Source organism: Camelus ferus, chromosome 5, assembly GCF_009834535.1.
Source record: "Camelus ferus isolate YT-003-E chromosome 5, BCGSAC_Cfer_1.0, whole genome shotgun sequence".
Classification (NCBI taxonomy): Eukaryota; Metazoa; Chordata; class Mammalia; order Artiodactyla; family Camelidae; genus Camelus; species Camelus ferus.
This window is the reverse complement of record NC_045700.1, coordinates 84,764,904-84,778,523: the sequence shown is the minus strand read 5'-3', so window position 1 is coordinate 84,778,523 and position 13,620 is coordinate 84,764,904. Positions and strand designations below refer to the sequence as shown.

At 46.9% G+C, this 13,620-nt stretch overlaps 1 protein-coding gene across 1 annotated transcript in view; it reads left to right on the top strand.

The window, feature by feature from the left end:
• Nucleotides 1–2,652: 2,652 nt before the first annotated feature.
• AP1S3 (adaptor related protein complex 1 subunit sigma 3) overlaps nt 2,653–13,620 on the top strand; it is a 56,909-nt gene continuing 45,941 nt past the window's right edge. The window contains exon 1 of the mRNA XM_032480343.1: nt 2,653–2,824. Within this exon, the coding sequence (XP_032336234.1) occupies nt 2,822–2,824 (3 nt within the window). The 5' untranslated portion in view covers nt 2,653–2,821. The remainder of the gene's footprint in view (nt 2,825–13,620) is intronic.

Sequence of the window (13,620 nt, the reverse complement as noted above, 5' to 3'; positions counted from 1 at the left end):
CTACCACCAACTTCCTGGACTCCATGGTGGCTCTTTCTGGATTCTCTGTACCTTCTGTTACTATGTAGTTAGGGAATGATGTGAGAAGTGAAACTCATACATTGAGTTGACCTAATACCAGGGCTTTTGTTGTGAGTAGATGTACATGCCCGGAATCATACCCATCAGCTCAGAGACAGCCCGACCTGAAGTATATCACACACCGCGCTCCCTGGCTTCTGCTTATGATTTGGAATCTAGAGGCCCCTTCAGAACTGGACCATCTTCGCTGTGGAGCATCTTGATTTACAGGGTCTCTGGGTCTTCACTGGGATCCGACTCATTATTGGTGGACCAGCTGTGGAGTTTGAAAAGGAGCAGGGATGGGATGGGGAAGTCAAGATTCTAAAATGCAAGTTATGCCACTAAGACCCATGGACGTTCTGAATAAACAGTGCTTATCCCCCACTGTGTGTCCTAAGCAGTCTGCTGGGTGTGAAGCTTCTGTAGGAACCAGCTCAGTGCCTCGATTCCAGACTCAGCTCTGCCTCCGATTAGCTCTCTGTGCCTGCGTTGGCCTTGCCGACTCTGAGACTGAGGCTCTCATCTGTTCAGTGGGCACAGCACCTGTTTCTTGTAGGTTGTTTGAGGGTCAGATAAGAGAACCAATGTGGAGTGTGGAGCCCTGAGGATGATTTGAGGTGTGATGTACGAATCTGGAGGGAAGAACATTAGGGGCAGAGGCCCAGGAGAGCGTCCACTGCCCATCTCAGCGAGGTCGTGAGGGAAGTCAAAGATTCCTCTCATTCTCCAATCACCCTTTTCCTAACATGGGCCACAGAGTAAGGGAAGTTTCTTTTACCCTTTACTTAACAAGAGCATTGAGATTAGCTTCAAGGCTCATCATTAGCCTTCCCCTCTCTTTCCACCAGCAACAAAATCTTTAACGCACAAGCTTCACAGATCGGGCAAGGTAGGGGGAAGAGGGCTGGGGCCTGCCCTGAAGTCAGATGGAGGGGAGGCGGCACAAAGCTTAGACAGGAGCCAGAACACCCAGCAGGGGAGGTAAACGCACCCTGGGGGTAGAATTAGTTTAGCAAGCAGCTTTCCTAAATTTACATTGAATTGTGGCTTCTCTGTCAGGAGGCGAACTCACTCCATAGCCTGGAGTTTAATTATTTATTAAATAATCCTCTTCTAGAGTTCTCTGGCAGATGCTGTGACACTAGGGGTGGAAGCCATCGGGAGGTGTGTAGCATCTGCAAAGCCAGGGCTAGGAGGCAGTTGAGCTCATTGAGTTTTGAGGTTGAAGGCTGAGGTTGTCTTGGGGCTTTTAGTGCACAGGTTGCCTAAAGGTGGGTGGCCTCCTGGCACCCTCTGACCTCCTCTCACTTAACTCCAGCCACAGAGTCCCTCTTTGGGTCTTTTGAGGACAACTCTTTTTTTCCCATTCAGGGCACTGGCTTCTTACCTCTTCTCCCATGTCACCTCCTGGGCAGCCACCCCCGACCCACAGCTACATAAATAGCTTCCCCTGTGCCTGTGCCTGTCCCAGCAACCTGTCCCCATCGTCTTTATAATCTCACTTACTTGGCGCTCATTACTTTGTAATTGTTTATTTGCTTGTTTATTATTTGTTGGGCCCCTCAGAAGGAAGCGGCTTGTTTGTTCCCGGCCGGACCTCCCACGATCCTGCAGCCTGGCTCGGCAGCACCAGTGCGCGGAAATAATGCAAGCCACCTGGGCTGGACCACACCCCCCGGAAAACATCCTGAGAAGGACTTTCATCAATTTTGGCTTCCAGAATCCACTCAAGCAAAGGTTCTTTACCTTTTTAGGGTCACAGGTCTCTTTAGGTATTTGATAAAACTAACCGACTCTCCCAAACGAACATTAAAATGCACTCAAAACTCTGCTTACAACTTGGGGGCTTGGAGACTCCTAAGGCCCCACGTGGAAACTCCAGACTTAAGAAAAATCAAGGGGAGGAGGAGAGATTAGAAACTCGACTCCACACTCTTAGGGGAGACTCTTAAAACCGGGACTGCTGACGTGACATATGTCCTCGGATTGCAGTTATATTATGTAATTTACATATGTAAAGAAAGAAATCGGAGGCAGGAAATCGCTTCTAGTTCCGGCTCTGCCAAAGGCTCCCTCCTTTACGCGGTTTAGGGCAAGACAACCTAAGACATTTCCCGCAAGTCAGGTCTGATGAAACGTTTGTGGAATGAATGAATGTTACATTCGCACGGCAGAATCAGGAAAGCAGCCCCCTCGTAGAACCCGCGGGGGCCGGCCCACCCGCGCGGGGGCAGAGCAGGCCCCGCGCCGGGGCGCGCGCGCAGGTGTACTCGCACCTGCGGCGGCCAGCGCGGCGCGGGGCGGGGCCAGCTGCGGGCGCGGGCGGGGCGGGTAGGAGGAGGGGAAGAGGCGTGAGGGAGGGGGAGGAGATGGGAGGGGGAGGAGATGGGAGGGGGAGGAGATGGGAGGGGGAGGAGATGGGAGGGGAGAAGGGAGGAGGGAAGAAGAGGGGGAGGAAGGAGACGAGACGGAGGAAGAGGAGGAGGGAGAAAGAGGGAGGTAGGAGGAGGGAGAAAGAGGGAGGTAGGAGGAGGGAGGGGGAGGGAGGAGGGAGATAGGAGGGGCGGGAGGGGCGGGAGGGCAGCGGCGCGGGGAGGAGTCTGCAAACTTTCACTTCGAGGGCATTGTGGGAAGCAGCCATGGTCTGAGGCGGGCTCCTCACCTGTCAGCCGCGCCGGCTCCTGCGCTCGCCTCTGGCCCTCGCGTCCATCACCGCGCTCACCTCTCGCCGGCCGGGGGCCGCGGCGGCCCGGCCACCATGGTGAGTGCGGGCGAGCGGGGCGGCGGGGCGGACCGGGGCGGGGGAGCGGGGGGATGGGGGCGTGTGTGCGCGCTCCCGGGAGGCACATGCTGCGCCGGGCCGGGCGCGCGGCCGGGTAGGGGAGCAGCCTGTCCCGCCCGGCCCTGCTGGGCACCCCTCTGGCCCGCGCTCGCCTGTGGTCCTGGCGCCCGGAGGATGAAGACGCGCCCGGGGCACCAGGAAAGCCGGCTTGGGACGCTCGCGGCCACCGAGCGCTGCCGCTTCATTCATTCGACCGTTTGCTGAGCGCTTAGTTTGTGCCAGGCAGGGTGCCAGCCACTGGAGATGTCGCGGGGACCAGGTAGATGATAAGCTATCCGGGACTTACCGTCTGGGAGGAGGATGTGGAGGCAGGGAGTTGAGTAATAAATGCACTAGTAATCAAGGTAACTTCCGAGAGTGAGTGTTCTGGAGTCTCAGGTACAACCGGATGGAGGGATGGAGAGGCAGCTCCACAGAGGGCACACAGCAAAGGCCTCTGAGGAGGGGACATCTGAGCTGTTGGTGGTCCTGGGGGGAGCACTGAAGGTAGTGGGCGCAGAAGGGGCAAAGGCCAGAGAGGAGGGACTTGTAGCGAGAAAAGTAGGCAGGGGCCAGATGTTATAAGCCAAGTTAAGGAGACTGGTTTTTATTCCAATGGAGTGGGGGAGCCTTCGGAGCGTTTTAAGCTAGAGAACTGACTTTATCTCTTCTGTACCTTTAAAAGCTCGCTTTGGCTGTTTGTGGAGACCAGAAGGGTGGGGTAGGAGGAGGGTGTCAAAGTGGAGACAGGGAGACCAGTTTGCAGTGCTCTAGGTGAGAGATCCTGGTGGCCGCACTTGGGCGGAAGTAGTAGCTCCAGGTTCCTCTTGTTCTCACCTTCAGCTTAGGGTAGTGTTTTGAGAGGGCAGTGGGCTGAACTCACGACCCTCAGTGAGCTGGCTTCCCAAATCCAAGGAGAAACAGAAGTGACCTGCGCCCTGGGCAGGCAGGGGCAGGAGCGCCATGCGGGTTAAGAGAGGCAGAGCTGAGCACTTAGGCAGGAAGACCACAGGTGCTGGTTCTTAGGAGAGGTTTGGCTGCCCAGACTGGAGGCACTATTGTGGTTTGTTGAGGGTTCCTTGTAAATACAGCGTGGTGTAAAAAGGAGGCTGTAAATAATGGAGCAGCTCTCTTGGCTTGCTCAGGTTTCCCAAGGAACAAGGTGACATGTGTGCAGCCTGCTGCATCATTTCCCTAATGGAGGGTGGAATAAGGTCCCAGAGTTTCTGAGCAGCAAGACACTGCTTTCACCCTAAGGGCTGGGGCTGCGTCCATGCTCTGGACAACACCTGCAGTGGAGTTTTATTTTTTCTTGCTGGTGTGCTGGTGTCGAATGAGTCATTCATCAGAAATGTGCAGTTTCCCTAGCTTTTCCACTGTCCCTTGCACAATGGGAAATACTCATGTTACTGAGTGCTTGTGATAACCAAGCAGAATGGTCAGCTCTTTACATTCATGATCTCAGTCAGTCCTTGCAACAAACAACCAAACAAGGGTATTATGCTCTTTGCGTTTTACCTGCTCTGACCTGTCCCAGCAATGTGTCCTTGGACCATGCCTTGACCTCCCGATGCCAGGTTGCTCATATGTAAAGTGAAAGTAATAAATGTTCCAAACTCGTAAGGCAGTGGTTCTCTAAGTGTGGTCTGGGTACCGTTCGGAATCATGAAGACTTTCCAGAGTTCGACAAAGCCAAACCTATCTTCATAATAGCACAGTGATATTATTTGCCCTTTTCACATGACTGTTCCAATTTTCTTGAGGCAAACGTGACCTGGGAGAGGGCAACAGACTGAATACAAAAGCAGTTAGGAGAGTCCAGCTGTCTTCTGTTGAGTTAGGCATTAAGGAAATTTGCCAAAATGTATAACAATGCCTCTCTTCTCACTGATTTTTTGCTTTGTGAAGTATTGTTACTGTTCATAAAAAAGTTATTTCTGTTAATGTGTGATAGATTGGTTATAATTTTTAAGTGAATTAATAAGTATCTAAAATTTTTCTCTAGTTAAATTCATAATACAGTAAACATCAGTGGTTACAACCTACATAAACAAAAGGTTTTTGGGGCAGAATTTTTAAGAGTGAAAAGGAGTCACAGACAGGTTCTGGTACGTTAATGCAGGTGTAAGTGCTCAGCGGCTGTTGCCTCTCATCTGCCATTATTGTCACGTGGTAGGGAAGCAGAAGTGGCCCTCCTTATTGCCTGGCACCTCTAGGCCTTTTGGTGAGGGCCACTTTGTGACTCCCTGTATCTCCCCTGCTTCAGTCCTGACTCTTGCTGACTCTTACACTAGGAAACTAGAAGATGCTTACAGCATCCCGCCTGGTACCTACATACAGAAGATGGTCCTGGCTTCCGCTGGGCCAGTGATCCAGGTTTTTGGTGCAGAGATTTCATACCTTGTGCATCCTGGGGATGTGTTTGCACCTGGATATTGCTGGTTACATCAACCTTGTACTTCTACACCCTGCCTTTGTTTAGAAATCTCTGCTCTGGAAAACAATGCTAGGGTTATTGTGTTTGGGGATCCCCATGGTTCTGAGCGCTGTGCACTTCAACATTTTACTGGGAAGAATTTACTATTGAATGATTGACAGTGTTGATGGAAGGAAGATTTTAAACATTTGTTCCTTCATTTATTTTCTTCCTTCCTTCCTTCCTTCCTTCCCTGCAAAAAGACAGCAGCGAGGATTTATAGGGTGAAGTTTGAAAGGCTTTGGGAACACCCTTCATAAAAATGCATGTGGATATCGCTTAATGCAGTCCGAATGCTTCTGAAAAGTTGAGGTGACTTTTAAAACCATGTTGTGAACAAAATAGGGAAATTACCCCTTGAAAGAAACTCAAACGGTGCCCCCTTTTGAAATATGAGTAAGCATCTTGTGTTGCAAATCCAATTCTCATGTGTGTTATTTATCTAAAGTGAGATAGACTTATGCTAAAAAAAAGAGGAATTTTTGTGTGTGATTTTTACATCTGACTTGAGAGAGAGAGAGAGACCTTCTCAAGCTGAACTGTGAAGTCATTCCTTTATTTGAAATCATGTTGAAAATAGCATGAGTTTTCCTACATCGAGTAATTCCAAGTTTCTCATGTTCATCATAATCTCATTGTATTACAGAGAAATAGGAAAGGTGAGAAGAGGTTGCTGAGGGTGAGGGTGGAGGTACCTAACTGTGAGCCGGGAGATCCTGCCATGACCCCCCCTCCCCATCACAGTATATCAGTTTTATTGTCTGAGGCTTAATGGTGCTAAGTGTGTGGTTATTTAGGTGGTTTAATTTCCAGCTGAAGAGTGAAGTAGCCTGTTAGAGCCGCGGGAGCTTTCCTCCTCTGGGCTTGGTCTGGGCTGCTGGCCCACAGTTCCCGTGGGGTAGAGGGGTTGCGAATAGGGTTGGAAATGACCCTCCATGGGGTTTTACTTCTCCCAAGAGCGCTCACCCATAACAGGCCCTTCCCCTGGGTCTCCCAACACCACCAGTGAGACTTGTATTCACCCTTCACCAGGATCGTTACTTCTGAGTTCCCAATACTGGTTTTTGTGACAAACACTGTCAACAGCTTACAATTTTTAAGTAGTATTTTACTAACAGCAAGTGGAAGGAAATGTTCAGCAGAGTGCAGATTTGCCACACTGTTTCCAATGTCTGTCCTTTGGGGTCCCATGAATTATTTTATTACGGACAAAGACATAATAGATAAAGGTAAACCTCCCCACCACACAAATAAAGAAACGCCCTGTAGGAGTCCCCAGAGGTAAGTGTGTCTTGACATCTCTATGAGTCATTCTTGAGTTTTATTTTGCTGTTGCTGCACAGAGATTCTCCCAGGGTCCGAGACTTCCCTGGGGTTCCTGCTTTCCTGGGGCCTTTCCTTGCGAGCCATTTGCCCAGGAGAAACTCCTTTTCTACCGTTTGCAGCCCCAGATCCTGTGATGTAAAGGAGTGTGTGCAGATATCAGAGGCAAACACCCCTAAAATCCTCTCAGGGATCTTCTAAACTGTCTTGGCAGCACTCTGGCTAGCCAAAGAGGACTTACTGCGTGGCTGCTAACAGTGGGCTAGAGGAAGGATTTTAACAGTGGCAAGGGGGTACTGCAAATTGTTGACGTTAGAAATGAAATGCCACTGACTGCTATGAGGAAGCTGGCCTTCAAAAAAATCTCTGACAAAGTCCCAGGTCTGAAAACTTCCCAACAGGTAGAGCTGGGTTCTAAAATAGCTCCCTCTAAAAAGTTTCTGAAAACTGCCTGGGGGAAAATAATACAGTCAGCGCGCTGGGGCGTAGACCTGTGTTACATTCAGTCAAGAGCAAGGACGTCAGGATCCCACTTTTTTTTTCTTTTACTATATTTGTTATTAAAGTATAGTCAATGTACAATATTATATAAGTTAGAGGTGTATAATATAGTGATTCACAGTTTTTGAAGTTTAGACTCCATTTATAGTTATAAAATATTGGCTATATTCCTTGTGTTATACAATATATCCTTGTAGCTTGTTTTATACATAGCAGTTTTTTTTAACATTTTTTATTGATTTATAATCATTTTACAATTATACATAATAGTTTAAAAAATTTTTTTTATTGAGTTATAGTTAGTTTACAATGTGTCAATTTCCAGTGTAGAGCACAATTTTTAAGTTATACATGGACATACATATATATTCATTGTCGCATTGTTTTTCACCATGAGCTACCACAAGATCTTGTATATATTTTCAGGATTCCACTTTTAATGCTCTTGTTGGATCTCCTCTAGCAGGGCATCTGGACTGGTGAGAGATGGTGGGTGTGGGGTGAGGTTCTGTGACCTCTTAGATCCAGTGGGAGCCTTCCTTTCACACTGGGTCTGTCAAGCAGCAGGAACTCAGGCCTCAGTTTACAAACTTTCGAGCTTGGGCCCTTTGCATACTCGTCCTTGTGTGGTGTGGAGGTGGGTGGGCTCGGGTGGAGGCAGGGGATGGGGGACCTCAAGGAATAAAAATGACTCATCCAGATCATTGTAGATTAAAAATTTTGTTTTGCATTAAAACATTAATATATTTGGGTCCAAGATGCAAAATTCACATAAACTTTAAAGATAAAAACCTAAAAAATAGCTTGTTTATGGCTAGTGGCTTAAGGCTTACCCTCTGGGTCTCACAAGGCTCCCTGTCTTTTCTGCTGTTACAGTTATTTGGGTAGAAAAATGTGAGACAGTGTTCCAAGGCAGGTGTCAAAAACATTTTCCCGTAAAGGGCTGGGTTGTACATATTTTGGGCTTCATGGGCCATGCAGTGCTCAGTTCTTCTACAGTGGAGCAAAAGCAGCCACGGACAAGATGCAAATGGCTGTGACTGTGTTTTAATAAAACTTTACTTACAAAAACAGATGGCTGGCCAGAATTCAGTGGAGGCGATTGTTCTTTTCTTTTCTTTTTTTTTTTTTCAACTTTAATCTAATTTAACTTTTCATGAGGGGGGAGGTAATTAGGTTTACTCATTTATTTTTAGAGGAGGCACTGGGGATTGGACCCAGAACCTCCTGCATGCTAAGCATGCACTCTACCACTTAAGCTATACCCTTTCCCGCCGTTTTTTAAAATTAATGTTATCTTTTTATTTATTTATTTTTGTGTGAGGGGAGACAATTAGGTTTATTTTAATTTATTTATTTATTCTTTAATGGAGGTACTGGGGGTTGAACCCAGGACTTTGTGCATGCTAAGCTTGTGCTCTGCCACTGAGCTATCCCCTCCCATGATGTGGTGGTTTGTTCTGTAGACCCACGTTCTAAGGCAACGTCCATTAATTCATGCATATGTGTATTTGACAAATAAATTGGTTACCTGCCCTATGACAGGCAGTGTTCCTGGCGGGACTGGCTACATAGTTTGTGATGCCCAGGGCAAAATGAAAGTGTAGGGTCTCTTCTTCAGAATTTATTGAGAATTTGGAGACAGTGGCAGCCAAGCGTTAAATCAAGGGTGGTGCCCTTCTGAACACAGGGCTCTTGTGTCTGCAGAACCAGGTCTGGGTGTAGGCCCCTGAGGTCATGCTTGACAAGCCAGGAGCTCCCCTGTTCTCCTGGAGCCTGCATTCTCGGGAGAAGGTTCTCCAAACTTTCTGAGTATGTATTTTGTACCCAGCACAAAGAGGGTTATGCCGTAAAGCATTCGTTACTCATCATCTCACTTGTACTTAATAGGAGTTGCAGATGTGGTGTGGGGGCCCCTTCCAGGCCTGTGGAGCAGGGAGCAGGACTGGCCTTGGTGGCCACTGGGGGCCCTGTCACCCCATCCCTTCATGGCCTGAGGGCTGGGGCCATTCCTGCAGCTCTCTCTGCCTGGGCTCAGTTACTTCCTGAACCAGTTCTGACCGGACAGAGAGTTTAGAACCACATCCATCCTTCCGCCTTTGCCTTAAATCAGATCCTTAGATTAGTGCTTCTGCTGCTGGCGTTGCTTTTGTCCGCGTTCCCTTGAAGCACTGGGCACAGGGCACCATGGCTTCCCTGGCCCCTCCCACATCTGCCCCGATCATCAGATCTGGTGTAATTTTTCAGCTTAGACCTCGTGTGTTATTTCCCCGTTTGCGTAAAATGAGACAGGTATGCCTACTTACAAACAAAACACATCCAGAAGGATATACTAGAGACAGTGACTGTTTCCGGGAAGGGCTCTAAACATCTGGTGTGGCAGAAAGATTCACTCTTTATGGCATGTTCTATTAGACATTTCAGGTTTTTCTATTTGGATGGAATTCCTTTTAAATTATATGAAAAATGACTTTAAAAATATTTCCATTTATACGACTTCTCCAGCAGAACTCTGTTTTGTTTTTACCTTCCTACGCTTGGATGTGTCTGGAATTGGGATGGAAGCAGAAGTTTCCTTAAAACACATACACACACGCATGCATGCATACACATCCATGTACACACATCCACGTATACGCACACAGACATGTTCTCTCCTTTTTCCTCTTTAACTTGGGCTCTTGGCCAGGCTTCCAGGACTGCTGATTGTACCTTGCTTTTGAATGAGAACAGAATAGCTGAGGGAAAAAACGTGATCCATCTTTCTCACTTCACCGACTCTGACCACTTTCGGTAATGAGATAAAATAGCATTTCTCGTCGCTTCAAAGGATGGAGCCATTAGAGTACAGAGATGCTTGTCAGGTCATCTGGGTTTGGCCTCCCTGCATTCTGTAGGCAGTGGAACATTCTCGCAAGCCCGAGAAGTCATGTCCCTGAAAAGTCAGGAAGGACCAGTCAAAGCCGGTATCAGATTCAGATTATGGCTGAGTGTTTCCGCCCCAATTTCAGTGTCTGCTGCCCACCCACAGCTTCCCTCGCCTTCCTTGAGGAAAAAAAAAAAAATCAAGGAAGCGACTTTTCTTTATGTAACCAAAGCTATGAGAAGAGACGTGGAAAAAAATGGTTTCTTTCGGGAGGAATGTCAGAATGTCTTCCGGTGGCGGAGACGTCTTTGTTGTGTGAATGGCGAGCTACCCAACATACATACAGCATCTCAGGAAGCCTTCAGGTGCTCACTTGTAAAGGCGGGTGTGGGTTGTGGGTGTGACAGGCGGCAGGAAATGCAGTGAGGCAGATAGCTCCGGGCCCTGTGTGCAGGCTCTGTGATCCAGACACTCTGCTCTTTGCTCTCATGACCAGGTCACTTCTTAAATTTTCCTGAAGATTAAATGAGCCAATATGGTTCAGCCCTTAGGTGGGGCCTGGTACCTGACATGCACTCCCTAAAGATTAGCCAGGCTGTTTTTAGGAGAAATAGGAAAAAAAAAACTAATGAAAACCTTAAAGATGGTTCTTAAGTTTGTTTGTGTTTTAATGAGAAATTTATTTGAACATATGAAATAAAGAAACAAAATATCACAGACTCCAAATATTGGAGAGGTGGGAGGAGATGAGGGTTAGCGTAGCATCACATTAAAAAATAAAGTGTGATTCCAAACTCACTGTGTGTATACAACGTTTTCCTTTTATTTCTTTTTTTTAATTGCGATGCTTTTATTAGAATATTGTTAATTGCAGATAAAAGAAACTACACGCATGGAAAAAGGAAAACACTCAGAAATGCTATTACAAATTAGTCAAATTAGTAGGAGGAAAATGATTTCTTCAGTGTATACCAGATATAAACACCTGCCCTGAGATTTCCCACAGATGGCACAGTCCACAAGGACTTATTTGGAATAAAAATGTCTATCGAGTCTCCAGTAATAGCCTCTATAATGCCTGCAAACTTCCTTTTATTTCTTGAACAAGTACTTACCTTCAGTTTCTTTATAAGATGTTAGATTCTCAGTCCCAAGTGCCCTGTGTATGAGTCCCACCTTTCTAAGTCTGCTTGGCCTCACGATTTGGATGCCTTAAGAATTCGGAAAGTCCCAGCTACACGAACAATCTTGGCAAAAAGTAAGGGGGCACGGGGAGGCTTGACTGTGTAACAAGGCCAGTCTGTCTCTCACATGGGATTTGGACTTTGAAAGGACGTGATGGATGTGATGGATGTACCACCTCCTACTCTCTTAAATTCTGTTCACGACTGTAGGCATGGCTGTCAAGTTGTGAAGGCCCAGGGGACAGACTTTTAATGAGTGTTGAGTAGGCTGCAGTAGGAAGAGAAAGGAAGGTTCTTAGTAAGTGTTTAGGTGGTCATTACCATGCACAGTGCTGCGTTTAGCCTCGCAATCATAGCCTCTTGTACAAAGCTGGTCCTGACCTCAAAAAATTCACACTAAGAAAGATCAAAGAAAGCACCACTATGAAATATGAATGGGATCCCAAGTTATTAATGTTTCATTCAACTTCAAAGTCATATTGAACATTGCCTGGAAGTTCTGCTCCCTATTTCCAGGTTCTTTTTCCTCCTTGAATGATCTGAAACAGAACCAAAGGCCAGTCTGCCTCTCAAAAGACTCCCGGAGATCTAATTAGGGGCATCGTGACTCTAAGGCAAAATTAAAGCACCAACACGTATTGTTGATATATCCTGAGTTGATTATTCTGTCCAGAGGAAATGATAAGTGGAGAAATAGTATGTGAATCACTTTTGAGGTTTTTTTTTTTTTTTTTTTTTTTTTTTCCCATTTGTTAACCTTGTGCTCTTAACTGGGCAGGCTATTAGAAAAGAAAAGAAAATTCTACAAGTATAAGATCTGTTTCTTGATTACAAGATTATTTGTGTTGTTGGAAAGAAATTTCTTCCAGGCATAGCAAATCTCAACAACTATGAGAGTGGATAATTAAGCTCCGAAGTCTGTCATTCAGATTATATAACCACTGCAGGAATCCGTGGAGGAGGACAGGGGAGGGGCTGAGGGGAGAGACAGGCGTTGGGCTGAGTCTGGAAAGGAGGCAGGTGACCCTGCCTTCAGCTTTTCAGAAAAGGGTGTGCGAGTGTGTGTCTGGTATGTATGTGAGTGGGAAGGAGTTAATACATAGACTACAGGGAAAGGTAGTATTAAGGAAATGCAAATCCAGGAGGAGAGCCAGAACATCTACCACCAGCAACTGGTTTCTTATTGTTTCTTCCATCTCCAACTCCATCCTCCAGTCAACCCCACCAGGAAGTTTTTCACTCAGCATGTGTAGGGAATGATGGCTCTCACATGTGGACTTTCCAGATAATTAAAAATGATGAACTTTTTTTCTTGTTCTTTTAGAGTTAATAAACAATGCCTTCCTTAAACATTTTAGGAAATGGGTCAAAAGTAACTTGAGGCTTGTCCAACGTCAGGAGGAACCTCCCTTCACTTAAAACTTGGGGTTTTGGAGATGAGTTATCTTCTTGGCAGCCAAGAAACAATGGTACTGAAGTTGCAGGTGTATTTAGGCTTGTGTGCGTGTATTTTGTCTCTGAGTGGGTTAGTTTCCTTGTGTATCTCTGAAAATCCAAATGCTGTTACATCCTTGCACTGCCCTCTATATCTGCTCCCACGCTGTCTTCCTCCACCATGTTCATGAAAGTTTTGAAAAAGGAAGCTTATTTTCATAGCATGAGACAAACATCCCTAGAAAGACAGAGGAACATGACGCTTGGATGGGTTGCAGGACTGGAGGATAAGGAGATTCAGGTCCTGCACCCAGCTGTAGGTGGTCACATAGCTGTGACCTTGACCAGGTGGCATGACTTCCTGGTGCCTGTCTTCACCTGTCACTTGAGGTGAGCTGGGGCCCGAGGGCTAATCTTGAAAATCCTTTCTGGCTCTCACAGTCTGTTATCAGCTACAAGAAAGTCATATGCCTCTCCAAGGCCAATGCACATTGTTTTATGAATGTGTCAGAATCAAGACGCACAGACCTGATGCTAAGTTGTTGATCCTTGTGCCCTGGTGCCACTGTGGATCAGGAGCTGGGCTCGTCTGAAGCGCAGCTCGCAGGTGGGGGTCATCGCGGACCGTGAATGTGCCAGGGCCGTGCCGACAGAGCCCATGTCACTGTATGCGGAGTCATCGCGTTGCTCACAGACCTGTTTGTGTATGTGTTGAAGTTCTGGAGAAAGTGCAGTTTTGACTTCAATCAAGTAGAATGTAAAAGAAGCGCAGTGTTACTATTTTGCTGTAGGTCTACACTTCTGAATCCCGACTGCGGCTTTCCCCAGGATTAGAGATGGTTAAGAGATACAAAGGAGACAGAAATGATTTTGCTTCTGATCCTACAGGGAGGGAAAACATAAATAGAGCAGCTGCGTGCTACCCCAAGCTGTGGGTTTCTTCCAAGAAAGT